Source organism: Pararge aegeria, chromosome 19 (genome assembly GCF_905163445.1).
Source record: "Pararge aegeria chromosome 19, ilParAegt1.1, whole genome shotgun sequence".
Taxonomy (NCBI): domain Eukaryota; kingdom Metazoa; phylum Arthropoda; class Insecta; order Lepidoptera; family Nymphalidae; genus Pararge; species Pararge aegeria.
The window spans coordinates 2,716,121-2,743,639 of NC_053198.1; the positions used below are offsets into that span (position 1 = coordinate 2,716,121).

The 27,519-nt window shown below is 37.9% G+C and overlaps 2 protein-coding genes across 2 annotated transcripts in view; one reads left to right on the forward strand and one right to left on the reverse strand.

Moving 5' to 3' along the window:
• Nucleotides 1-27,519, forward strand: part of LOC120632151 (ubiquinone biosynthesis monooxygenase COQ6, mitochondrial) — a 43,470-nt gene that overhangs the window by 3,564 nt on the left and 12,387 nt on the right. The window lies entirely within an intron of this gene.
• Nucleotides 880-20,198, reverse strand: LOC120632150 (transient receptor potential channel pyrexia). Its single transcript, XM_039901955.1, has 14 exons — nucleotides 20,109-20,198; nucleotides 18,102-18,264; nucleotides 15,841-16,060; nucleotides 14,651-14,807; nucleotides 13,331-13,465; nucleotides 11,021-11,249; nucleotides 10,177-10,422; nucleotides 8,536-8,765; nucleotides 6,558-6,696; nucleotides 5,769-5,962; nucleotides 4,956-5,115; nucleotides 3,546-3,841; nucleotides 1,813-2,010; nucleotides 880-1,272 (listed from the first exon to the last, which is right to left on the reverse strand). Exons 1-14 carry the CDS (start codon nucleotides 20,148-20,150, stop codon nucleotides 880-882), a joined length of 2,802 nt encoding a protein of 933 aa, XP_039757889.1. The 5' UTR covers nucleotides 20,151-20,198.

Here is a 27,519-nt window from a genome sequence, read left to right on the forward strand (position 1 = left end):
CACTAACGTCAAATAAGGCAATGTAACATCATCAGTGGGTAACATCTTGCCTAAAAATAAAAGGTTTGTAGTTTTAGTGGTGTCTACTATACATCTCACTAACCTATACATACATATATAGGTTAGTGAAATGTAAATGTATGATATTCATGTATGCCTAGGAATCGCCATAGACTAGGCGTTACTACGGCATTGTCTTACCTATTGGACGTTAATGACGTACAACCCATTCTGTATCGGCGATCCCTGGTCCATGATCTCGCAGCCCGAAATGTGGACCGTCGCTAGTCGAAGTAAATAAGCTAAGCTCTCTTTTGACGTAGGTATATTAAAAGTGAGTAGAAAAGTCCTATTATAGTTTAAAGGATTATGTAATCGATAGAAAAGTTTGGGTATGAATTCTTGCTGCACTAGTTAAATCTATAATTTTCTTGCTATTTAAATAGTTTTAGATGACAATCTGAGATGGTGATAACAAAAAAAAAGCTCGCTAAGTTTGTTGTGGTCTTCTCCTTAGACCAGGGCGCGAATAGAACCCTCGTAGCTTTAGTTTGAAGTTTACACAGTATATTGTATCGTATAGTTATCTATAATCCTCACTAACATGTACAAGTTTCATATGAATGTATAAAAAAAACTGGACTATGGACCTCTTTAAATAAAGAAATATTTGACTTTTTACTAAAATTCATTACTTTCAGTTTACTTTAATCTCTTAAAATATTTTTTTTAAATAAATACATAGTTCGCCTTCTTGAATAAAGGAATATTGGACTTGACTAAAACACATTGCTCAACATTTTAAAATTAATCTCTTAAAAATAATTTTATTCAAGTAAATACATAGTTCGAAAATAATTTTTAAGAAGTCGAATTTCCTCAAGGCGGTCGCCTGTCATCCAATTTCTTTTCGATGGAAGCTAATTTTGCATCTGTGGTTTCGATCAACTTGTTCATTTTCTTCATCAAATCCGCGAGTTGAGTCTTTATATCGACCATGCATATCTCTTGTATTGCGTTGATGTTGAAAGACATTGGCCTGGTCTTTGTGTCGACGGTCGCCGAAGTGGTTCTTTTCCTTCTCTCGATGTTCTCATTCGAGAATCTATCGTACAGATAACTCTTTCTCTTGACGAGTTGCCTCTCAACGTCTACCTCGTCCTGGCACTTCTTTATACGGCATTCGTAGTTGTTGTTTTTGCGTATGCTTTTCTTTGTTGCTTTGCGGCTGACTACCATTTTGTAGATGGACGCTATCAGCTCTCTTGGTATCTGAAATTGTTTTATTTGAAAAAAGAAAGTGAACTGCAACAATATTGATATTAGAAGTGAAAATAATATTAGTAATTGAATTAAGGGTAATTATACATCGTTTTATATCATATTACCAGATTTAAATTTTAAGATGTCTCTCAATATTCAATAAATTCAAAGTTTATATAAAACGTAAGCTTATAGAAAAATCCTATCAATCAAATCAAAATCAAATCAATCAAAATTCAATCCCATCCTAACTTGGGTATGAATTGAACCTTCATAAACATTAACTCGACTGAGAGAGGGTGATGACGAAAAAAACCTAGCAAGTTTGTTGTGGGCTCTTCTTAGACTAAAGCTGGGAACACTCCCAGCTTTAGTTTTAAGTTAACGAATGCAGTTATCACCATCACCTAACATTATTAACATGTTAAATGTATGAATGCTCCATAAGTGCCTTTGATAAGGTCTACATGTACAAAACATTTTTGAATTTTTGGTTTCGTGTAGTAGGAAGTGCTCTTGCGCCTTTATGAAGTGCTAGATGTTTCTCACCCTGTTCTCCCTGGGGTCGTTGGGTCTGATGTTCAGGGTGCGCATGTGCGATGCTGTCAACAACGCCCCCCAGCGTAGCACCGCCATTAGTTGCTGCGGAGCGCATGACAGCAAGGAGCTGAAAAGCATGCTCTCGAGGTGGGCCACCAGTTGCGTCTGGCGGACTAGACGGTCGAGGCCGGCGCTCTCTTGTAATGCCTTGAAGTTATAACACACGAAGTTACACAGTGTCTTGTGAGAGCAGTGTTAACAACTCTCAAAATATTTCTCCGTATAGCTTTTAGTTTAAAAATCAATCCGTCTTAGCCAACTAACTCTATACTTCAAAATGCGAAAATGCAACCAACTTAATTGGTTGCATTTTCGCATTTTCGAGCTATAATAAAATGGGCCCAAGAGAGTATTTAAATAAGCTAAAATTATGACGGTGCATAATCAATACATCTCTACTAATATTATAAATGTCAATGTTAGTTTGTTTGTTACGCTTTCGCGCAAAATCTACTTAACCGATCCTCATGAAACTTTGTACACATATTCTTGGAAGTGTTAGAAGTATTATAGGATGCTTTTTATCCCGATATTAAGCTCGGTTCCTTTCGGAGATTATAATATTATAATATGTATTTTATTTTGCCCAAACTGTGGTTGAAGATAGAGGACAGAACTCCTCAGCGGACAGTGGCAAACCCCTCATTTAACGCTTAGCGATACTGATAACTTTTAATTTTACTAGTTCTACAAATAAATTTAATGCCACATCAAAAAACAAAATCAAACGCAGAAGAAGTCGCGGGCAACAGCTAGCGATTTGATAATTTAATTAATGTACATAACAATATGACAAAATTCTAAAAGAAAGTGGACTGCAACAATATTAATATTAGAAGTAAAAATAAACTTGTAATGAAGTTTACTCAGTTTACCAGTACCAGAGAGAGTCTTTAAACGATAAATTTAAAGCATCTAAAATTATGACAATACATAAAATTCAATTGATGTACATAAAAATATAACAAATTTTAAAAAGAAAGTGAACTGCAACAATATTGATATTAGAAGTGAAAAAAAAATTGTCGTGCAGTTTACTAGGCTGCATAATATTAGTAATTGAATTAAGGGTAATTGTACATCGTTTTATATCATATTACCAGATTTAAATTTTAAGATGTCTCTCAATATTCAATAAATTCAAAGTTTATATAAAACGTAAGCTTATAGAAAAATCCTATCAATCAAATCAAAATTCAATCCTATCCTAACCTAACCTAAATATATGCGAAAATGCAACCAACTTAATTGGTTGCATTTTCGCATTTATAATATTAGCAAGGAGACTGCAGATCAGAATGCAGTTGTCATCACCCCTGCTCTCTCCGCGGGTGTCGTACGACACCTAAAACCGTCCACTGCTGGACTAGGTCTATCCCAACGGGAGGGTTTACCCAAAACCACCACCCCGCTGGACAGACGGGTTGGTGATCGCAGTAGATGGTAGTAGTTGTACAGAGGACGCTGCTGCCCGATTTCTGTTATAGTCCCTCCAGCCCTCCATCCTTAATCGCCTCGTACGACACCCACGGGAAAAGGTGGGGTGACAAATGTGTTCCAAACTGCCATCAACTCTTGGCACAACATAATGCCCTACAACATATTTTGCTTATAGTCTTCAGTTTAGTGCAGTTTAGTCGAATGGGGGAAAAAATATGTTATTAATATTAACCTGAATTTACCTGTATATCGCTCACAGCCAAACCGACCAACAAATTCGTCAGTATAACGGTCACGAGCAGCACAAACATCAGGAACATAGCGTGAGCTGTCAGTGGATAGTATATCTGGGAGTTTGTGCAGTTATTGTAGAATATGTCCTCGTATTCCAACTCCCCTGACATCATCATAACTGTTTTAACTAAGCCGGCTGGCAGATGAAATGCAGGGTAGTTGCTAAATAGGACGCTGAATGCTAATCCAAAGGCAATGAGTAGACAACTGTAGGCTAGGAGAAATGTCGCGAAGTTTACTGTCACTGGAACGAAAAAGGTAAAAAGACGTCATTATAATTTAAAGAAAATCTTAATTCATTTATTTCAAGTAGGCTTATGCAGCTGTGATAGCCTAATGGCCAGAGCTTCGACTTCTCCTGCGGAAGGCGATCACGAGCCCCAGAATTAATATATGGAATAAAAATACCGTTTTGCTTTAACAGTGAAGGAATACATTGTGAGGAAACTTGCATGCTTGAGAGTCCGACGTGTTAAGAATACCAAATGGTAGACTACGACCCAAGCCCTTGTCATTCTGAAATGAGACTCTTGCCCTTTAGTGGACTCTTATGGTATTGATAATAATGATTTCTGTATTTTGTAGTCGAGGTGGGGTTTTTAGTATCTACCTCCGTTTCCGCAGGCAGATTTTGGTTGGGAATAAGCCGGATATCGAATTGGATCTTTAACATTTGACATTATAAATAAATAAATATACAACGACAATAAACACATCGCCATCTAGCCCCAAAGTAAGCGTAGCTTGTGTTATGGGTACTAAGGTGACTGATGAAACATTTTATAAATACTTACGAAATACAGATAAACACCCAGACACTGAAAAACATTCGTGTTCACACACACTTTGGGGTTGTAGGAATCGCACCCACGGCCTTCGACTCAGAAAGCAGGGTCCCACTGCGCCAATCGACCGTCAATTCAAGACCTTTCAAACAAAACCATCAGTTCCCTGATCATGCGGTATTATCCGGGAAACATTATTCTCCAAATGCCTGCTTAATGAACCAAGTATTTTTAAAACTCTAAGGTCAGGGCCATTTGCACATGGAATGCTCTCTTTTCACAAAAACCTCTGATAGGTTTAAAATCGACGTCAAAGATCGTTGTAGCGCCATACGTGTTATTTTAGTGAAGTACTTAGTGTCAACAAGGGCCCCAAGCAGGGCATCGAATTCGTGCGCCGCGGAGGAGTGCGTTGCTGTCTTTGCTTGCACGCCGCTATTCCCAATGAGTATACAAAGTAGTTAATGCTGTCCACATTTCAATATGCAAGTTCACAAGTTAACTAGCAGTGTAATTTTTCTTCTAATATTGACAATAATAGTCTCGTTGAATTTAATGAACCCATATAGTTACCTGTCGTGAACATTTGCACGTACAAACCGAAGGTGGGGAACCGTCCTATTATCATCATTAACTCGAACCAGCAAAAGAAAATGGTCACGGCCGCCACGTCGTGCTGCCAGTTTGACGTGTTGGAATTCGTGACGCCGTTGTCGCGATACCATGTCGGTATCTGGAAAAAATAATTCTATAATAATAATGGAACACCACAGTATTACAGAGGCTAGGCAAGAATCTGGAAATGCTTTGAGTCCACTTTAGAATGCCAAAAGTGTATATGAGTAAGGCCATGAGCCAGCTGTTAAAGGCACGTACCTTATTACCACCTGATAAAAGACTCTTTAGTACTTTTTTCAGGCGGCTAAAGAAGCGTTCCTGCACTACCTGTTTCATGTGCCCTACCTCAATACCAAGTTGCATGGAACACCGCAGTATTACAGAGCCTAGGCAAGAATCTGGAAATACTTAAAACTATTAAGCGAAGAAAGTTAGAGTATTTTGGTCATATTATGAGAAACAATAAAAATGAACTTCTTCAGCTCATTATTCATGGAAAAATAGCCGGCAAAAGACCACCACCTAAAAAATTTACGCCAATAGTTCGGGAAAAGAACCCGATCTTTGTTCCGTACAGCTGCGTCCAAAGTCCAGATTGCCTTAATGGTTGCCAACCTCCGATAGGAGTCGGCACTTTAAGAAGAAGATAATATTAATAAACTTTTTGTCTGGAGACACATCAGAATACACATTAAGCAAGGAATTTATGTAAGGACAACAATTTAAGTAAGGAACCTGAAAAGGTAGATAGTTCATGATGAAACTTACCGTGCATAAGAAGACTCCGGTAACTATGAGCAACTGCAACCAGTTCTCCCACTGTCGGATGTAAGCGGAGAAGTCGAGGCAGGCTTGAAAAATCTCCTTCGTCATGAAGCATATATTCAAGAGTACTATGACGTATTGCACTGGGCGTAGATAACTCGGCACGTCACAAGTTCTGTCTTCGCATAGGAATATTTCTGAAATAACAGCAGATATTTGTTTATAAACAGAATTCAGAACTAATTAATATATTAAAATTTTCCATCGCTCAAAGCTGTATTTTTAAACGACTTATAAAAGAAAGAGGTTATCAATTCGGTTGTATTTTTTTTTTATGTTTGTTACCTCAGAACTCTGTCATTTCTGAACTAAATTGGAAAAATCTATCTTTTTTGTATGATGCACATGCATTCAGCAACGATTCAGTTTAATAATTTCCACAAAGCGGTACATAAAACTTGGCCGATCCACTTATTATAAGTGAAATAAATTTTAACTCGGATTTTACCCTTACTCACCTAGGTCTAGCCAACTATGGCTGATTAGGTAAGGTTCAAGGTCATAATTATTTGGACATAACCTTGGGGAAAAAACTAAGTAAAATCGGGTAAAGTTTATTCCAACTTCCAACCTTACCCGTATCATAATAATTGTTCTGAGGATTTACGAAAAAAATAAAAAAATAAAAATTGTTATGGATATTTTTTTGAAAACGCTCCTTAATTTCATCCAAGTAAACTTTGGCACCTCGCTTCACTCAGACAATAAATACATAAGAAATATTATACGTACGCAATATGTACAGGCTGTATAGCGTGATGAATATTGCGTGGTACACGAAGCTTAATACGAAGAACTTTCTGATTCTCCGCCATTTTAAGAACAGGAATGTCTCCGCTACCGGATGCTTCAGTAGGTCTTTTCGACCAACCTGTTAATAAAAAGCCTTTAAACAATCCAAATTATGCTTCATCTTCATATCAACCGATTACCAGCCCACTACAGGGCATGGGTCTCCTCCCACAATGAGAATGCGTTAGGCCGTATTCCACCACGCTGGCTCAGTGCGGATTGGTGGACTTCACACACCTTTGAGAGCATTATGGAGAACTCTCAGGTATGCAGGTTTCCTCACGATGTTTTTCTTCACTGTTTAAGAGAGTAATATTTTAATTGCTTAAAACGCACGTAACTTTTTTTTTTGGTATAAATTAAAAGCGGGGAAACGAGCCAATGGGTCACCTGATGTTAAATGATCACCGCTGTCAATAAACATCTGCTGCTTTTAAGGAATTTGTTTATCCACTTAGAAAAGTTAGTTGGTAAAGTAAAGCTGGGATTCGAACTCGCCTCTTCGAAAGTGAAGTCGAAGTTCCACCCACTGGGCTATCACCGCTTCAAATTATGCTTAATTTTCTTCAAACCGCGAATACATATACACACAAATCTTAGTACTAGCGTCAGTGGCGTGCATAGAGGGTATGCACAGGGTATGCAGATGATATAAAATGAAGAATATCTACAGTACGAGTCATATAAACTAAAGTGTAGGCTTTTTATAACTCGAACTAGAATTTTTACACGCCTCATAAGCGAAGCGTTGAGGTGGGTATTACTGTCAGTTAACGCACCCCGAGTAATTCTCCAACTTAAAATGTCACTTTTTTTACTCTTTATTGCTTTTATAAGTGAATATAAATAGACAAATATTGAATAAGACACAATTTTTAACACATGATATTTTTAAATCTTTTTTTATTATTTGAACTAATTAAAAAAATGCTTAAAAAAGTACTGTTTTTGGTGTCTGTGTGCGGATCCCGTATCTTGTGGTCACGATAACGAGTGAAATACTTTACTTATAGAGTTGGTTTTTTTTATAGGCTTCAGTATTTTGAGGAATAGAAGCCTATTACTTTTCACGGTATACTTAGATGTAGTTTAATTATTATTTACAAATAATCTCAATTTTATTGTAATGAATGAGATTATGAGGCGTGCACTGAATAAAAAACTATAACCCAGCTTCTTTTGTTGGAATCTCTTTTTAGACTAGTGTAGGTTTTTTTTTAATAACTTTAAATATTTGACTGCTTATAGCCGTGTCCTTAAAATATATACTATATTATATTCTACTAAAATGGAACAGTATACTATATATGGTATTTATAATTTTTATTGTAATTTTCGATAATACATTCTGACTGTGGTTGACATATAAATACCATATATAGTATACTAGCTGTTGCCCGCGACTTCGTCTGCGACTGATTTTGTTTTTATCGTATTAAGTATGGCTAAGCCTTAAATGAGTACATGTGACTGTCAATTAATTATTGACAAATAATTTGCAATAAAATAAAATTGCGACTATAATGAAATATCTAAGCTATCCTATCTCTTAAGTTGGACCAGACTGCTCACGGTGTGCCAATTTAATTTAAAATCGGTTAAGTAGTTTAGGAGTCCATCGCGGACAAACATCGTGACAGGAGATTTATATATATTAAGATGGTATTTTTATAATATGTCAACCACAGAATATTTTATCTGAAATTGCACGCTATTTATAGGTCGTTACGTAAGTATCAGACGCAAAATACAATAATTTATGGCATGGGAATAACACTTTCCTTGTAATTGATACTTGGCATAGTATCATTACGTTACTAGGTATATGTTATAACGCTCCCATGAAGAACCGTGATTTTTTTACAGCATCTGCCCCGCCTAGTGCATATCCTGTATGCACGCCACTGAGTAGCGTTACCTCCACAAAAGCCAGTAGTAACTCAGACTCCCCTCTGGACAGACACGGAACCAGAGGTCGGAAGTCGATTGTGAGTTCGCAATCGACATCGCCGATTTCGTGCTCGCTGACATGCACCGCGTCGTCAAACTTGCTAATGTACCGCGGAATCACATCGGGTACTCGTCGCACTATGAACGATAGAGCCGATACTCCGCCATTGGTCCGCAGTGTCACGTCGCCGCCGTAATCTGTAATACATGTTATCACATAAGAGAAGCTGTGATAGCGCATTTGGAAGCAGCTCGACTTCACTTTCCGAGGGCCGAGTTCGAATCCCACCACGCACCTTTAACTTTTCTAAGTTATGTCACTTTTTATGCGTACATTACATGTAAAATAGGACATAGAAGTGAGTTGATGGCGTTAATTAATTTCGTCAACTTAAAACTAAAGCTACTGGGGTTCCAAACCGTGCCATGTGCGTTTGCAGTAATTAAAATATCACTTGCTTCAACGGTGAAGGAAAACATCGTGCAGGCATGCAGGTTTCATACCTGCATGCCTGAGAGTTGTACATAATGGTCTCAAAAGTGTGTGGAGTCCACCAATCCGCACTGGACCAGCGTGGTGGACTACGGCCCTAACCTTTTCTCCTTGTGGGAGGTGACCCGTGCTCTACAGTGGGCCAGTAATGGGTTGATGTGATGATGATATAAGAGACTACTTCAAACCTAACTTCGAATGTAAGCTTCAAGTTAGCAGTAAACGAGGTCTCTTGTTATACTATATTGGACAACATTTATTCATAATCTATTGAGAATGTCCGTTGGCTCACAAATAAGTTGGCTAAGTCCATGTTTTTGTGTGTGTGCTATGTTCAAAAACGTGTAATATACATGTTGTTAGTGCTCTTAATAAATAAACTAACGCTGTCAAATGTATCGAGAGAAACGAGGTATCTCTTAATACTTTAGCCAGAATCGTTTAGCCATTTAAAAATGAAAGGAAAACTAAAAAACGCCGGTGGAAAAAAACACACTTTCCGCACGATATACTTACAGTTACAAAAATTACCACTTTTAAGCAAAAATTAGAATAATAAATGATCTGTATTTTTTACATAAAATATTACAAAACAAAATTAAATGTCACAAATTTCTCAATCATATAACAGTACACCGGTACACCAGAAGTTGCAAATCCACGAAATATTTTCATATCCCGTTTCGGAAAACAAGCGCCTATTGTACGTATATGTGCGAAATACAACGAGTTATCCAAAAATATACCTGTCATCGATATCTTCCAAGACTCACCCACAGCTTTTAGCAAAAAAACTCACCGAACACTTATTTTGAGTTGAAGTTGTTTGTCAAATTAAGTTTACTTGACGCTTCGTCAATGCTATTAGCACTTGAAAATGACGTGAATATCAGTCAATGGAATACGTGTTATGTTGTTAGTGATCTGTAAATTTTTGATGTTGGAAAAGAGCAACTGCTGAGTTTCTTGCCGGCTTCTTCTCGGTAGAATTTGCCTTCCGAACCGGTGGTAGAGTCACTACACACGGACAGACTTGACGTTGCAAAAGTGCTTGTATTAGGCCTACTTGAAATAAATGAATTTTGAATTTTGATCTTAATAAATTAATTATCTCACCTAATAGCAGTAAAACACACGCAGAGAACTCATTCAATGCGGCGATATGCAGCGGGGTATAGCCGAAATTATCCGGGGCGTTAGGATCCGCACCGACTGAGAGCAGTAACCTCGCGACATCACACGCTCGAGCGCCCCGCACTATTGCCCCGTGCAGTGGAGTCCTTCCGTCAACATCTCTTGCGCGAACATCAGCTCTCTTGGCCACCAACAGTTCCACCACTTCCACTGACTGTGCTAATGCAGCTGTAACAGTTAAACTTTTGTTAAACACTAGCTGCTACCCGCGTCTTATAACTAATAAAAAGTAACTTAAAACGCGATAAATAAGGTACTTTTTATCGCGTTACTTTCCGTCCTTACAACTAATTCTTTACCAAAAATCAAGTTGATTACTTGCTTGATTAATAGTACGCCGCAAGTTTAGGATGATAAGACCTAAACAATCGCACTACGGATCCAGATACAAAAGAATACCTAGATGAAGATTAGTTTGCCTTCTTGAATTGGGCCAGGCAATATGCGTTCCATAGTCAAATTATATACCAGAGTTCCATAATGTTCTCAAGGGCGTGTGAGGTCTACGAATCCTGATCGTAAACCCTCTCACTTCTCATTCTGCGTGGAGCTCCCGTTCCTTTATTACGCCGTAGCTTGATGATGATCAGACCTAAACAATCGCACATCCAGATAAAAAAGCTTACCTAGATGAAGACTAGTTTGCCCTCTTGAATAAGACCAGTAAATACGCGCTCCAAAAACCGCGCTCCGTAAACCCTCTCAGTTCTCATTCTGATTATCAGACCTAAACAAACGCACTACGGATCCAGATACAAAAGCTTACCTAGATGAAGACTAGTTTGACCTCTTGAATTGGGCCAGTCGATATGCGCTCCATGCTCTAGTAAGAGACCAGCGCACTCAGCATGGCCGTCTACAGCTGCTAAATGTAGCGCGGTTGCCCTGCCCGGCCCCAAAGCGGCGCGGACATCTGCGCCTGCGTCGAGCAGCAACTTCATACATACTGCGGAACCTAGTGACGCTGCCACGTGTAGAGGTGTTTCTGTGAACACCTGGAATATGTTCATAAATTTTAGTGCTTTTTGTCCGAGAGCAAAACTACGGGAGAGCTATTAAATTTTCTACAAGCTTTTATTCGAGGCTTCTTTTTTTTGCACCCTAAAGTTGGTCCTTGACTGTCACCAGTGGCGTGAATAGAGGGTATGCACAGAGTATGCAGATGATATAAAACGCAGAAAATCTCCAGTACGAGTTATAAATACTTGAGGGTAGGCTTTTTATAACTCTTACAATGACTATCCTTAATTTGTTTACAACTCGTACTGGAGGTTTTCTTCATTTTATATTACCTGCATACCCTGTGTAATACCCTCTATGCACGCCACTGACTGTCACTCTAAGATGGTTGCGGGCTAACACGTTAGGAGAATTATAGCTGGTTTTTTTTCTCTTCTGTTTCTTTTCACGGAGAGGTTTAACTGTTAGAAGCCATATCCCTAATCGGTTTCTACGCGACATCGTACTGGAATGCTAAATCGGATGGCTGCTAGTCTTTGCTGGTATATCTAGGGTGGTAATTAGATTCCTCCTAAAAGCCTTTCACACACAAAATACGTGTATTTTCTGAAAAACTTTGTCGAGCGGCATAAGACACGACCATACCTGGGCGGCCTGCTAAGCTTCTGGAGTGAGCTCGGGGAGCCGTACCAGTGGCACTACGTACAAAGTAATGTTCCGGCCGACCAAGTACGGAGACAAGCCCAGAGAAAGAAAGAAAGAAGACACGACCGAACAGTTCACTATTTAAGGACACTTCTGTAAACAATGTCGTGTATCTTTCAATAATTTCTAAAACTTATAAAGTTTGTACACACGCGTACATCCCTCGTATAGGGAGCTGTTCATGTGAGACAAATTCCCAAGATTTATATTCAAATTTAAAAAAAATCCCTCGAGAACTGCTCACGGAATCGGGATAAATGGTAGCCTATGTCCTTTCCCTTCTCAAAGGCTCCAATCCGCTTAGCCGTTTTTGCGTGATTGAGTAACAAACATTCACATTTTTACATTTATAATATTAGTAAAATAGTAGGATTGTAAATGGAAACGACAATATACAAAAAATTGCAGTAGTTAACGAACAAAAGAAGGAGAAACAAATAACCGAACAAATAAACATACTTTCGCATTTATAGTGAGGATGAGAAAATATATTTTATTTAAAGTACTGTCTTAAACGTTTTGCATAGGTACGTCAAGTGGATTAAAATTAGAGGTGAGATTTTAAGAGCCAGCATAATAATTTTACTCTCGTAGCGTCTCAAATTTAGGTTAGAATAATAGGCAATCGCAGAGAGAACGTAAATCCCAAAAAGATCTATTAATCTCACTCAAGAGCAAAACCGGACTAATTAGGTAGCTTAACTGTGATAAGCGGTGATAGCGCATTGGGTAAGAGGTCGACTTCACTTTCGGGGAACCGAGTTCGAATCCCAGTTTTTAATGGCTTCTAAGCTCTGTCTAGAATATAATTCAGAGTCATCGTCATCATCACATCAACCCATTACAGCCCCACTACAGAACACGTGTCTATTCCTACAATAAGAAGTGGTAGGCCGTAGTCCACCACGCTGGCCCAGTACGGATTGGTGGACTCCACACACCTTAACTTGGAAAGTTGGAGGTGTGAGAAACCGGCCCCCCAAAATAAAACCGAAACCCTACTAGGCTATCACCGCTTCCAAAATGAAATGTCGTTCATAATAATGGTTTCTTGCCGGCTGGGATTCTTGGTAGAATCTGCCGGAAGCCGTCAAGAAACTCAGCAGTTGCTATTTTCCAACATCAACCATTTACATTTTACATTTCAACATTCATTTCTATCTCGTGAGAGATGAAAGCGGAGCCGGATGCTTCCAAGCAACCTTGTCATTGAGAAATTCATCGATTGTATAGTAACCTCGCTGTAATAAATGTGTTTTAACATATTCTTTAAATTTGTGCATTGGTAGGTCCAAAATTACCTTATAATAATAGTAATCCAATTTCCACACGGATTTACTCACTCGACCCGGAATTCCTTTGAAATGACGCTTGTTAGTTTAACATGATGTACGATGTAAAGCAGACTCACCTGCGGAGTGTCAGGACACGCCCCGGCCTCCAGCAGCGCGCCAACCACTTCCGGCGCGTCGCTAAGCACTGCGTAATGCAGCGGGGAATGTTCACTCAGACCTGCATTCACATCAGCCCCGTGGCTTAGAAGAGCCTGAAAAGAAAATAAGATTGAATTGAAAAAACATATGCTTCGGTCCCGGCACCTTTTTAGATAGGGAAGACAAACTGTCAATAACCAAACAAAATTTATATTTTGACAATTTTGCAGTTCATAAGTTTTTCTGCAATGCCTTTCTTAATACAATATTGGTAAAGTGGTAGTATAGCCACAAATTAGTAATTCCAGTTTTCATTAAATAACCTAGATAAAAGAATAGGGAGTATTCATTAAAATCATTGCTCAAGAAAACACACAACATTTCCACCGGCACGAACACTTCGCGTTCAACTTTTCATATAAATAAACGTGAATAAACAAATGTCACTCTCAAGAGAAAATTCTCCTTACTTCGCGAGAAACAAATTATCGGTACACAAATATTTAAATTTGCTGATACCTTTGGATTCTTTACTTCTTATAGACAATGCACATCGCCTATAACATAAAGTTACACCTGCTTTTATCCAATCTGGTGCAAATAAATAGATGCGTTATTTAGAGTAATCAAGTTTATTATAAAATTCAAACTTTTCGAGAACTTTTCCTAGGTAGAACCTCTATTAACTGTAGATTTTTTTTTACACTCACACCTCAAAACCCTGATGCATTATTAAGAGTTAATTTATTATTTTATTTATATTAATTAACAGATTAGTTTGGAAAAAAACATAAAAATGTATGAACAAAAAACATAACAAAAATGTGTATGAAACTGCACATAAAAATTAAACGCTTATACTTGATAGAGGTTCATATCTACTAATATATATGTAAAATATTTATACATATATATATATATATATATTATAGTTATATTTATATATATATATATTTTATTTATATATTTGTATAATTTTAAATCTTATTTATTGCACCACCTACCTCTTTTCTATGTTTTTTCCTTTTACGCCATTGGTTGCCTGGAAGAAATCGCTATGTAGCGATAAGGCCACCAAATTGTACTCTCTTTATATGTATTTATATCTTTGTTACTACTTTTTTTTCTTTGGTGTACAATAAAAGTGTATTCATTCATTCATTCATTCAATATTATAACTGTCTCACCAACCCGCAGTGGCGTGCACTTCACACATGCAAAAAGCACTGCCTACCCTTAAATTGATATATAACTCGTATAGAGGAGGATTTTTGCCGTTTTATGCACGTATTTCTCACCTTCACGCAAGACAAAGACTTTGCGCTCGCAGCGCAATGCAAAGGTGTGGCTTTTCTTTCAGTCTTCGCATCCCACATATTCGGGTCGGCCCCATGTTCCAATAACAACTTCACGCATTCTTCCTTCGCCACTAGACAGCTCAAGTGTAAACATGACCTACAAACAAAACGTCATCGTTAACTTTTAAAGTTAGGGCCATAATAATAATAATAATATACTTCCACCCCCCGCAAGCGGAGGGTGGAAGTTTTTTTTTTTTTTATAAATTTTTAATAGTGTTTTTTAATTTATTCTTAAGCATTGTTAATAATTTAAAAAAAAAAAGAAAAATAATAAATGATAGAAAATAATAATAATAAATATGACGCACATTGCCATCTAGCCCCAAAGTAAGCGTAGCTTGTGTTATGGGTACTGAGATAGCTGATGAATATTTTTTTTGTATAATATACATAAATACTTATAATATACATATAAACACCCAGACACTGAAAAACATTCATGCTCATCACCGAACATTTTCCAGTAGTGGGAATCGAATCAATTCACCTGTATTTATAGTACATAATTAAGCTTTTTCTTCCTTTTTTTGCACTTTCTAATACTTTGTTATTTGGGTTGTTATTTTGTTAAGCGGTGACGTGGTGTTGAATGCTATACTTTTCCCACACAAATTAAATACACTCAATATACTACGACAATCTAAACATCGCCATCTGGCCCCAAAGTAAGCGTAGCTTTTGTTATACGGTACTAAGATGACTGATGAATATATTTATGAATAATATAAATAGATACTTATAATACTAATCTCGATAGACAGCCAGACACTGAAAAACATTCATGTTCCGTTCACATTTTCCAACTGTGAGAATCGAACCCACGGCCTTGGACTTACAAAGCAGTGTCGCTGCCCACTGCGCCAGTCGGCCGTCAAATATATGATGGTTGATGGAGATGGTTTATACACACTGATGGAGTGGCGTGCACAGTGTTTGTGACCAGGGTATGCATAAAGAAGGAAGATGGCATAAAAGTGAAAAATCCTTCGCCTTTATGAGTTATACGAAAAAATTAGGGTATGCAGTGCTTTTGTGCATGTATGAAGTGCACGCCACTGATATCCATCATTATTTTTATATAAAAGATCAGATTAGTTACAATTTCATATATACTTGTTAAAACATACCTCCCAGCGTCATCAGCACTGTTAGGATCCGCTCCAATCTTCAGTAACTTGGACAAGAAAGAGCACTTCCCCATCCAGCAAGCCCATAGCACGGCTGTCCGCATAGCCACTTCATCTTCTTGAGAGACGAAGCTGATAGCGTCTTCATAGTGGCCTGTTTCTACCAGCGCAGATATCTCATCCGCGTAAGGTAGCTGGTGTAAGAAATGTTGTATTTCTTCTGTAATAGGTATTTAACGAAGTTTATAAGTTGAAACGAAAGAAGTATGCCGGAACACGTTTCGTTTCCTTCGGTACCTCATTAAAATTTGTATCAAAAATTAAGTTTTTATTTTTAAAAAAACCTCTCAAATCCCAAGCCTAGCTTCGACGGTTCAAAATCTTTGAATGAAATAGATTAGTGGTTCTAATATATTGTGAACAATATATTGTACCGTCAATAGGTAGATACAATAATCGCATGTGTCAAAAATAACCTTAATTCACGAACTTCATTTGCATGTAACTCTGAATTCCGGCGAACTAGAGTTTTAATGTTTTTGTTAATGTATTGTAATCATTAAACCCTTCAAAATGAGATAAATTCCAAGAAGGCTCCTTATAAGTACTATGTGAAACCAAATCCCATACTACATCCGGCATTCTCCTTTATAATTTAGCGGTGATGACTGGGTGGGAGTTCCGCTTCACTTTCGGGGGTCGAGTTCGAATCCCAGCACGCACCTCTAACTTTTCCGAGTTATGTGCGTTTTAAGTAATTGAAATTTCACTTGCTTCAACGGTGAAGGAAAACATCGTAAGGAAACCTGCATGCCTCAGAGTCCTAGATAATGTTCTCAAAGATGTGTGGAGTCCACCAATTCGCTCTGGGCCAGCGTGGTGGAGTACGGCCTTAACAAATTAACATTGTGGGAGACCCCTGGCTTTCACCTCTAAGTTCTGCATAATGTTCCCAACACGCGCTTGGACTGCGTAACGGACTACGCTGTCCAAGCGTACGCTGCGTGAAGTACAACGCTGCAATAAGCAAGAAAAACGCTCAGACCATAAAATTTTGAATAAGTACGGCTAAACCCTCCTCATTCTGAGTAGGTGAGGAGACCCGCGCTTACGGTGATCCGGTTAAATGGTTTGGTGATGATCATAAATAAATTAATAAAAAAATCTCTTGTTGATCGCATTTGTAGTGATCCATAGCCTGTTAAGGTCCCGCATGTTATAGGCACAGTAATCCTGGGCCCGTGTAGTGGACGACGGCCTTAACCCTTCACATTGAAACCCCTTTCCTGTAGTGGACCGTAAATAGGTGGATATGATGATATAGTCACAGGTTCTGTCTCATAAGGGCTTTAGAGCATAGAAGTCTTCACCAAAGCGAGTGAGCTGGCTTGAAGGATTATTATCACTAATAGTGATTTGCTTTCAGAGGCATAGGGGTGATCTTCGCCAATTACCTAACTCGCAGCCTGTGGAATTAAAAAACAAAACGAAACAAATGAGGAAATAGTCGCAGTATAAAGTAAATTAGTAATAAGTAATATGAACAAAGGACAAACTTATCATTATAATAGATCTACATAAATTATTCTTGAGTGTGGGAGAATTTAGTTTTGAACGTGACGTTGAGTGCAACCGCGTTAATTTATAAAAACTTCTGACGTAAACAAATGTTAGAAGCTCGTTTGATATAATATAAGTAATACGCAGGAACCACTTGTAGTTCCACGAACGTGTCTTTAAATAATGTAACAACGGTAACTGATCGAATTAAAGCTAACTTTCTAAAATCATGTGGATTCTCGCGTAAATAATGTGATTATGAGAATGTGATCTCACGTCCCATCGTGCTACGAGTAATTCCAAACAGATCTTCGATCTTAATTCACAGATCGGCACTTTATAGGACGTGATAGGAACCACGACCTGCGAAGTGTCTCTCTGTTTAGAGTCTGTGATTTTCCAGCAACCAGCACGTGGGCCATCTACATGGCCCGTCAATTGTTACTATAAAGAAAACTTCAATTACTACGTCAATAACATTAAAATGATATCTCGATATTTTCACCTTGGTTTTAGCGTAGTCTGAGTTGGCGATTTAAATCTTTCTAACTATTCGGACCTATCGGAAAAATAATATTAGAAAATAAATTCTAGTACTTTTGTACGAATCTTTGTAGGGCTTCTGGCTTCCTTTCATCTCTCAATTATTTTGATTATAACTTGCTTTTACGTTGAATGTATTCGGACATAATAGTATGTACCTAGCTCCCAAATATCCCTGGATTTGACCCTCAGTCGGTCCCCGAGGTCGGCTGCGTGCGCCGACTCGTCGCTGGATATGTACCCAGCCTCCACCTCGTCAGAGTCATCTTCCGTCACCTCGCTGATCTCGTCCCGCCATCGCGCGCTGCCTTCGCGAAAACCCTACAACCAATATAACAACTCGGAGTTTTACCAATACAACGAATGCGGTTTGGAATAAAACTAAGTAATAATAATAATAATAATAAATAAATAAATATATATACTACGACAATACACACACCGCCACCTAGCCCCAAAGTAAGCGTAGCTTGTGTTATGGGTACTAAGATGACTGATGAATATTTTTATGAATTATATTATATACATAAATATATATAAACACCCAGACACTGAAAAACACTTATGATCATCACACAAACATTTTCCAGTTGTGGGAATCGAATCCACGGACTCAGAAAGTAGGGTCGCTGCCCACTGCGCCAGTCGGCCGTTAAAGTAAAGCAAGTAAAGTTAGTGCAAGTCTTTACCCTTCGATCCCGGCACGCGCCTCTTAACTTTTCGGAGTTATGTGCATTATTAACTAAAGAAATTTATAATATCACTTGCTTTAACGGTGAAGGAGAAAAAACATCTTGAGGAGACCTCTCTATGTGACGGCTTACTGGCGCAGTGGGCAACGACCCTGCTTCCTGAGTCCAAGGCCGTGAGTTCGATTCCCACAACTGGAAAATCTTTTTGTGATGAACATGAATGTTTTTCAGTGTCTGGGTGTTTATATTATGTATATTATAAGTATTTATTCATATTATTCATAAAAATATTCATCAGTCATTTTATTACCCATAACACAAGCTACGCTTACTTTGGGGCTAGATGGCGATCTGTTTATTGTCGTTGTATATTTATTTATTATTATTTATTATTTGTAGTTCTCAAAGACGTCTGGAGTCCACCAATCCGCACTGGGCCAGCGTGGTGGACTCAGGACTAAACCCTTCTCATTGTGGAAAACCCCTGCCCTGTCAGTCCTTTTCGGGGTGACTGGGTTCTAGTCCACGGCACGCACGTCTATCTTTTTGGAGTTATGTGCGTTTTTAGTTTAAGGAATTTTAAATATCACTTGCATTAACAGTTAAGGATAACATCGTGAGGATATCTGTATGCCGGAGAGTTCTCCATAACATTCTTAAATATATGTATCCCCACTTAATGACAAGGTTGCTTGGAAGCATCCGGCTCCGCTTTTATCTCTCACGAGATAGAAAAATTAATTTTAAAATTTAAAATGTTAATTGTTTATATTGGAAAAGAGCAACTGCTGAGTTTCTTGCCGGCTTCTTTTCGGTAGAATCTGCCTTCCGAACTGGTGGTAGAGTCACTAAACACAGACAGACTTGACGTTTCAAAAGTGCTTATATTAGGCCTACTTGAAATAGATAAATTTTAAATTTTTTTTTCTTGGCCAGCATGGCGGACTATGGCCTAAACACTCATCAATTCGGTGCCCTGTGTTAGGCCAGCAGTGGGTTGATGATGAGTTAATAAACTTATTAATAGCCTATAACAGTCCACTGCTGGGCTAAATGGGAGGGTTTGCCCACTATCTCCACGCAGTTGCAGTAGATGTTAGTAGTAGTACCGATTGCTGCTCTAAAACCCAATCAAGCAGCCATTTTATTTCCCATAACACAAGCTACGCTTACTTTGGGACTAGATCGCAATGTGTGTATTGTATTTGTATTTTTTTTTTTATTATTATTTATTTATGTGACCTTAATCTATTTGTAACAATATTCTTTTTGTAACTTCAAAGTGAATAACGAATTAACAATTAAAAAAAACGGGTCCAAGCACATTAACTTCGTGATACGCTAAAAAGTAGCAACATCAAGCAATCTTCATTATCAAACACATTTTAGCACTTATTTTATTTTAATAGCACTTATAGCACATTATATTTTTAATTCGCCGAAACTAAAATAATTAATGAGAATGCGCGGAACCTTTTTGCTCCTGTCACTTTTCGAAGTTTTCTGAGAAGGCATAACGTTCAACACAAACTCCCGCGCATATCATAACATCGTCGGTCCGCGATTCGTCGGTAACTGAAAATACAATCGCTCGATTCCCAAACCGTCTCGGCCCAACAAATTATTAATCATGATTTAAACAAATATTCATTTTAAAACTATATACAGAACTGCTTCGTTGGTTTAGTGGCTAGCATGTTTGATTATGTCAAGCGGACCATTTCAGTATTTTTCCTGTGAACTCCCTTTCTCTCACTCAAACCGTCACAAGTCATTTCATATTATGTATGAGACAGCAGGCCTGTATCGCGTTACAAAGAGGAGATACGTTCGTTTGGCACCTTTGATCTAGTTGTAAATGCCGACATCGTACGACTAGACAGCGTTGCAAGGTGTATAGAAGCGCTTCGCATCTTCGTTTCTAATCCGCACCGCTAGGATCTGGAATGCTCTTCCAGCTTCCATTTACCCCAGTTCTTACAACATTAGTACCTTCAAATCAAGAGTGAATAGGCATCTTCTAGGCAAGCGCGCTCCACCTTAGGCTGCATCATCGCTTACCATCAGGTGTGATTGCAGTCAAGCGCTCGTCTATAAATATAAGAAAAAAAAAAAAAAAGAGGCTATGCAGTCTGAGGCTAGTAAAAAGTCATTAATCGTCCAGTCGTTTTTTTCTTGCACTATAAGTTAGCCCTTGACTGCAATCTCGACTGGTGTTAAGTGATAATGCAGTCTAAGATCGTAGCAGGCTAACCTGTTAGGAAGGATTCATAATCCCCAAAATCAGTTTCCACGCGACATCGCACCGGAAAACTAAATCGCTCAGTGGCACGTCTTTGTCGGTAGGGTGGTAACTAGCCACGGCCAAAGCCTTCCACCATACAAAGGTAAAGGAAGTTTAATGGCTTCACAGTTCTCTTTAGGAATATAAATTCCAACAAAAGCAAAGACTTTTAAAAGCCTATCTTCTTCTTAGGGTGCCGTCTCCTTACGAAGGTTGGCAATCATTAGGGCTATCTCCACCTTGGACACCGCTGCTCTAAATAATGATTTGGTGCTCTTTCCACACCATTGTCGTAGGTTTTTGAGCCATGATATTCTTCTTCGGCCAGGCCTTCTAAAAGCCTATAATGTATTTAATATCTGATTCTACAGCTTAACATTTTCTCTCGAGGCAAACTCAATGAAGTCTCAGCTCGTTCACTCTACCAGATACTCTATGCCTAACCTTGAATCATTTTCTAGTTATCGTGTTTTATTCTGAACATGTACTGAATATACTCCGAACTCGTGATTACAGTAATCGAGTGCTCAGTACATGCAGAGTTCCTTTCTAGGAACATAAATGCCAGCATTAGAAATTGCTTTTAAAAGCTCAGAATAAAATAAATACCTGAATTAGCTTAGCGTTTTCTCTAGACGCACTACCAGATACTCTATGCGTAACCTTAAATTATTTTATAAATCTTGTTGTAGTTTTCTAAATACAGTTTTTTATTTTGAACATGTTCTTAATATACTCTAGATTCGTGACTATTCTTGTGTGCACGTCCTTGGTGACATTCTACACTCTCTTGCTATATTTTATCTCGTTTTATTAGTTTTTTATTTCGACACTTCTATTTATAATTTAGAAAACTCTAGTTTGATCCGTACGTCAATTCACAATTACGCCTGGAATATCGGGCAAACAAACTTATGTCTTCCTTTAGTTATTTATTTCTATATCAGTATTTCATATAATAACTGTTACAGATTTTTTGTTAACCTACTTACCTTCGTTGCTTTGTCGGAATTTCGTCGAGGGAGATATTTTATATGTCGCATATTTTATTAATGTTGCAAACTATACCTACTGCTGTCGACGGTCGTTTCGTCCAGAAATAAATAGCAGATTTTTTAATCCATAATACAGATCCTTAGTTGCAGAAATCGTCTAAGGTGCACCAAATTACTGTACAGTTTTTTTTTCGGAACCTGGTTGCTTCCTAAACCGTATTAAATGACAATGTGAGATGGTGATAACAAAATAAAACAACCGGCTAAGTTATTGTGGGCTTCCGCTTAGAGCAGGGCTCGTTTCGAACCCTCAAAGCTTTAGTTTTAAATTGACGAATTTAGTTATCGCCATCAACTCACTTCTATGTCATATTTTACTTGTAATGTAGGCATCCAAAGTGCCATCTATGTGCCTATTAAATAAGGATATATTTGACTATGATGTTTTTAAAGCAAGGTTTTATTTGGATTAAATATTTTTAGAGATAGTGAACGCAAGACCAGCATTTTTTTTTAACCGAATCATTAACTTGAATGGGAAACAAAAGTTGGATAGGTAACATGACTGTAGATGAGTCTATGGTTGGTTATAATACAACTCTACACAACTAATTATTAGATATTCTGATAAACCAATGACTAGCCAATCAAAACATTGTATCATTTGAGCGGAAGACGATGAAAATGTAGGTACACGCCGACCGTCAATGTGTAGTGTAAACCTGTCATAATTTTACCGGAACCATATGTGCGGGCGAAATGTGCAAACAATTGCTTCGAAACTCCCATTCCATTATTAGACCGGTTCTTAACCGCTGAATAAGGGGTTTCAGCTGGAACCATTTTGCCCGATTACAACATTGTTACGCCTAGCAGTTTATGCTATGCTTTTATAATATCTTGTATAGATATATCATATACTAGCAGCCTTCGAGCTGCGTCTGCACCGAATCGTTTATTAGAGGTTTTAATATCTTAAAAAACCTAAAAACTAATTGCAGCACTACCTACCAGGTCCAGTTTTATTTCCAAACTATGTTATTCGCGGCCGGGCGGCCCGCTGCATTTTTCTTACTTTTTGCGTTTCTATACCCGACGAAATTTTTTAGCAATAGGTTCAATTTTAATAATTAAAAAAAAGAGTTTGCAGGTAATTATATTATTAATATTTATAAAACTATTTATTTGGATAAGGATTAATATCATGACAGGAATGTAAACATCTTACGATTATACCATTGTTTTTAATGAAAAATTATAGAAAAAGTAATTATTGTGTCTTAACCATAACAGTGACAATAGCCTCGCGGATTCTTTTGTAGATAATCATGATTATTTTTCAAATTCAAAAAAATCCGAATTCAAAATTCATTTATTTCAAGTAGGCCTAACATAAAGCAGATTCTACCGAGAAGAAGCCGGCAAGAAACTCAGCAGTTGCTCTTTTTCAATATCAACAATTTACATTTTACATTTTAAAATTCCTTTTTCTATCTTGTGAGAGATGAAAGCGGAGCCGCTTCCAAGCAACCTTGTTGCAAGGTTGACACATTCTTTAAACTTATGCATTGGTAGGTCCAAAATTACTTTAGGAATCATGTTATATTATCGTGTACACGGTTTCTGTGTTCTTAATTCTGTGACCGGAGCGCTAAATCGGTTGTATTGTAACTAGCCACGGCGGAAGGCTCCCACCAGAGAAAATTATGATGTGTACGGTGAAAGGAATGGCGAAATGCGTTGGCTGAATGGCGAAGTTTCTGACAACCCTGATACATTGCGCATGCCACAGTCTAGTTTGATATTGCTGTAGAAATAGAGTTATGAACTGCAGGTGGCTGGTTCTGGTCGTAACAGTAATCGTTTAACTGGAAGTCATATTTTAATCACAGCGAAACAATGTGCAATATCGACCGCCGATTGGCGCAGTGGGCAGCGACCCTGCTTTCTGAGTCAAAGGCCGTGGGTTCGATTCCCACAACTGGAAAACGTTTGTGTAATGAACAGAAAAGTTTTTCATTGTCAAGTATATATAATTCATAAAAATATTCATCAGTCATCTTAGTACCCATAACACAAGCTACGCTTACTTTGGGGCTAGGTGGCGATGTGTGTATTGTCGTAGTATATTTATTTATTTATTATCCTTTATGTTCTCAAAGGTGTGAGGACGAGTGTACGGCTTTAACCCCTTCTCATTGTTCCCTCAACGGTTTGAGACCCGTGCCCAGTAGTGGGCCGGTGATGAGTTTATATGCTGATGGTGAAGTGATAACACGCTTTTAGACATAATAATACGAGCGATATAATACGATATAACCGGTTATATCGTACTGGAACGCTAAACGGCTACGTGGTACGTCTTTGTCGGTAGGGTGATCCCTAAGTACGGCCGACGAAACATACTTGACAGAATTCAGAAACTATAAATTCCCAAATTGCCCTTACTGAGGAACTGTTAGAGCGGAATGTTCGGTGTTTATAAAAAAAAAAACCGATTGTTCTTAACACCACTTTGTTATATATAATTTGTAAACTTGTAATGTCCACATTAACCACTTTACTATTTACTTGGGTTATACGAAAACCCTAATGAAGGGTTTATTCGAGCCGGAGTAACCTTATCTTTAATCTCCTTGCTGAAAGCCAATCGGCAGACAGAAACGAAGTCCGTAGTTGGGCAGCAATTCGACTGAAGAATAAGAACTGACTGGATTTGGCAAAATGTATCTATTTTATAGGCCCATATTGCTGATCGACAATTTAATAGTGAGATGAGCATTATGCAACCAGTAGCTAAGGTTGTCACAGATCGAAGCCGGGACCTTTCACATAACGGGTGGTCTGCTGCTATCTCCGTCTGACCTTGAAGTGTGTAAAATCCTAGAAGTAACCTTCATCCGGTGAGCGTATATCGACTGAAAACATCATACCTAGTTAGTCATCTTTTGTAGTAAATAAGTGTTAAGAGAGGAATCTTATTAGATACACGTTTATACAATTGATTTTTAAAACGTTACGTATATTTTTGTGTACCACTCCACTTCAGCTTCACTCACATTATTCGCGTTGCGTAAAAATCTTAAACTAAAACACTCGTAAATTAATTACCTAATGAAAGTTTAGTGCCCGTTTTCACTAACAACGTTAAAGGCGATGCCAAAAAATTCTAAATTCATTTATTTCAAGTTGGCCTAGTAATATAAGCACTTTTGGAACGTCAAGTCTGTCTGTGTGTAGTGACTCTCCCACGGGTCGGAAAGCAGATTCTACCGAGAAGAAGCCGGCAAGAAACTCAGCAGTTGCTCTTTTCCAACATCAACAATTGACACTTACATTTTAACATTCAATTTTCTATCTTGTGAGAGATGAAAGCGGAGCTGGATGCTTCACCATCATGAATACCTACCTTGTCGTAACCTAAGTAAGTAACGTCTAAACAAAGAAGATTCCTAGGCATACATTCACTTTTCACCAATCCATTTTCGTAGGCTAAGGCATCTCATATAAACTAACTTGTCTACGGTTCCAGCCACAAGGTATGGTCTTTCGTGTTTGTATTATCATATCTTCCATTTTTCAACTGTCAAGTGTCAGTTTACGTGTTCGGTCCGCCGAATCAGTGTCGTAACTTTAGACGGCGCCTAACTCCGTTCGTGAAACTGTTTTTTACTTTGGAATCATCTAAATCAAGGCATCTAATTTAGACAATTCCTAGGATTAGTGAAAACGAATATAATAGTTTGTAGTCTCGGGCTCATTTTTAATCAACGTGTCATAACGTTGAATTACTTATTCACTGTTTTGTCACGTTCTGACATTTGAAAGCTAGTCTAAACACTGCATAACAGTAGTAGTATTCATAGAGCATTTTTCGGTGTTATCAGGAATAAATAAAAAATGTTGTGATTTTTCTTTAAACTTTGAGTTTATTTATTTATTTTTAAATTGTTTTATTTTGTTCAAGATACATTCAATATCTTGAATTGATTAATTATGATAAAATAAAATAAAACCTATATACTTATATTTATATATATATATATGTGTGAACATTTCAAATTCTGTATTACGAAAAACACCCTAACGGTGGTTGGCTTACCATCAGTTCTTAATTTCACAAACATAGAGATTCGTTAAAAACAGCAAGGCACGTAGCTCGTCAGACTAACGTGTCTAAACATAGGATAAAACAGGCGCACACCGTAACCGCGTAAACAACGCGTTAGGGTGTTTGCCGTTAATGCGGAATGCGGAATGCTATTATACAACTTGTAAATGAAAACCGAAATATTACTTCGCAGGCTTTAGAGGTACATTATGTAATGTCTCTGTGACTTATCTTTAAAACCGAAAACGTAATAGTTTTTGAGTAAACCAATGCCATAGTTTTTCATGAAATAAATCAGATACAGCCCTTACATCACATGCTAAATTAATATCATGTGACTCCTGTCACTTTGTTAGGTACGCATCGCGTAGCGTAGGTACTGTGCGCGTGTCGGTCTTTTATCTACAATAGGGTTGTCATAAGTAAAAACTTAGAATGATTCGAATTCATTTGTATGGCAAAATAAACATGCTTCTTTTGATTTCATTTTCAGTTGTTTCCTTATAAAATATACTTATGCATCCTTCAACATTAATTGGGTTACACGTTGTTTATTATATATATATATATATATATACTAGAGGTCCCTCGCGTTGTAGTCCCCTTAAACGTCAACCTTAAAAGAGAGACATATGCTGTCCCAGGCTTTCTTTAGAACTTATAAAGGGGAAAAAAAACTCATACGTGATTTTATCAAAACTGTAACCGTTTACGCAGCGCACGTGACGTAAGCTCTCAAAAGAAAGAAAAAACCCTGATTTTGATCTATTTTTCTTTTGTGCTATGCTCATATTAGTCTTAGCGTGATGGTATATACTTTATAGCCTTCTTCGATAAATGGGCTATCCAACACTGCAAGAATTTTTCAAATCAGACTCGTACCTGAATCAGCCGTTTAGTTGCTGTATAGATAAACCTAGATACAGCGCCATTTTTCGGGCTGATTTGTGAATGTAAACCATCCAGGATGCCACCCGCACAAAAAAAATCATTCAAATCGGTCCAGCCGTTTAGGAGGAGTTCCGTGACATACACACGCACAGTAGAATTATATATATTAAGATTTTGTTGTTGTTTTCTTGTATATATATATATAATAAACAATAGTTGACGGACCACGCACATGGCCCAACTGATGTTAAATGGAAAACCATCTCCTAAGTCCGTCAACCTGATGCTAAGGTGTTTAGCCTCATGTGCCCGTTATTACACCGACAACCACGATTGCTTTAGTGCTTTCCCGGACGAGCTCAGTTGCAAAGAGATACTACTTCATTCAATAGAGTTTTATAGCCGTTCTTCAGCTCGTAATACGGCTATAAAACTCTTACACACGAATATATATTACACCGACACCCTTTATATCTGAGCACAACAATGCAAAACACGTCATAACAACCCATTACCGGCCCACTACAGGACACGAGTCTCGTCCCACAATGAGAAGCGGATTGGTGGACTCCACACATCGTCTGAGAACATCATCGAGAACTC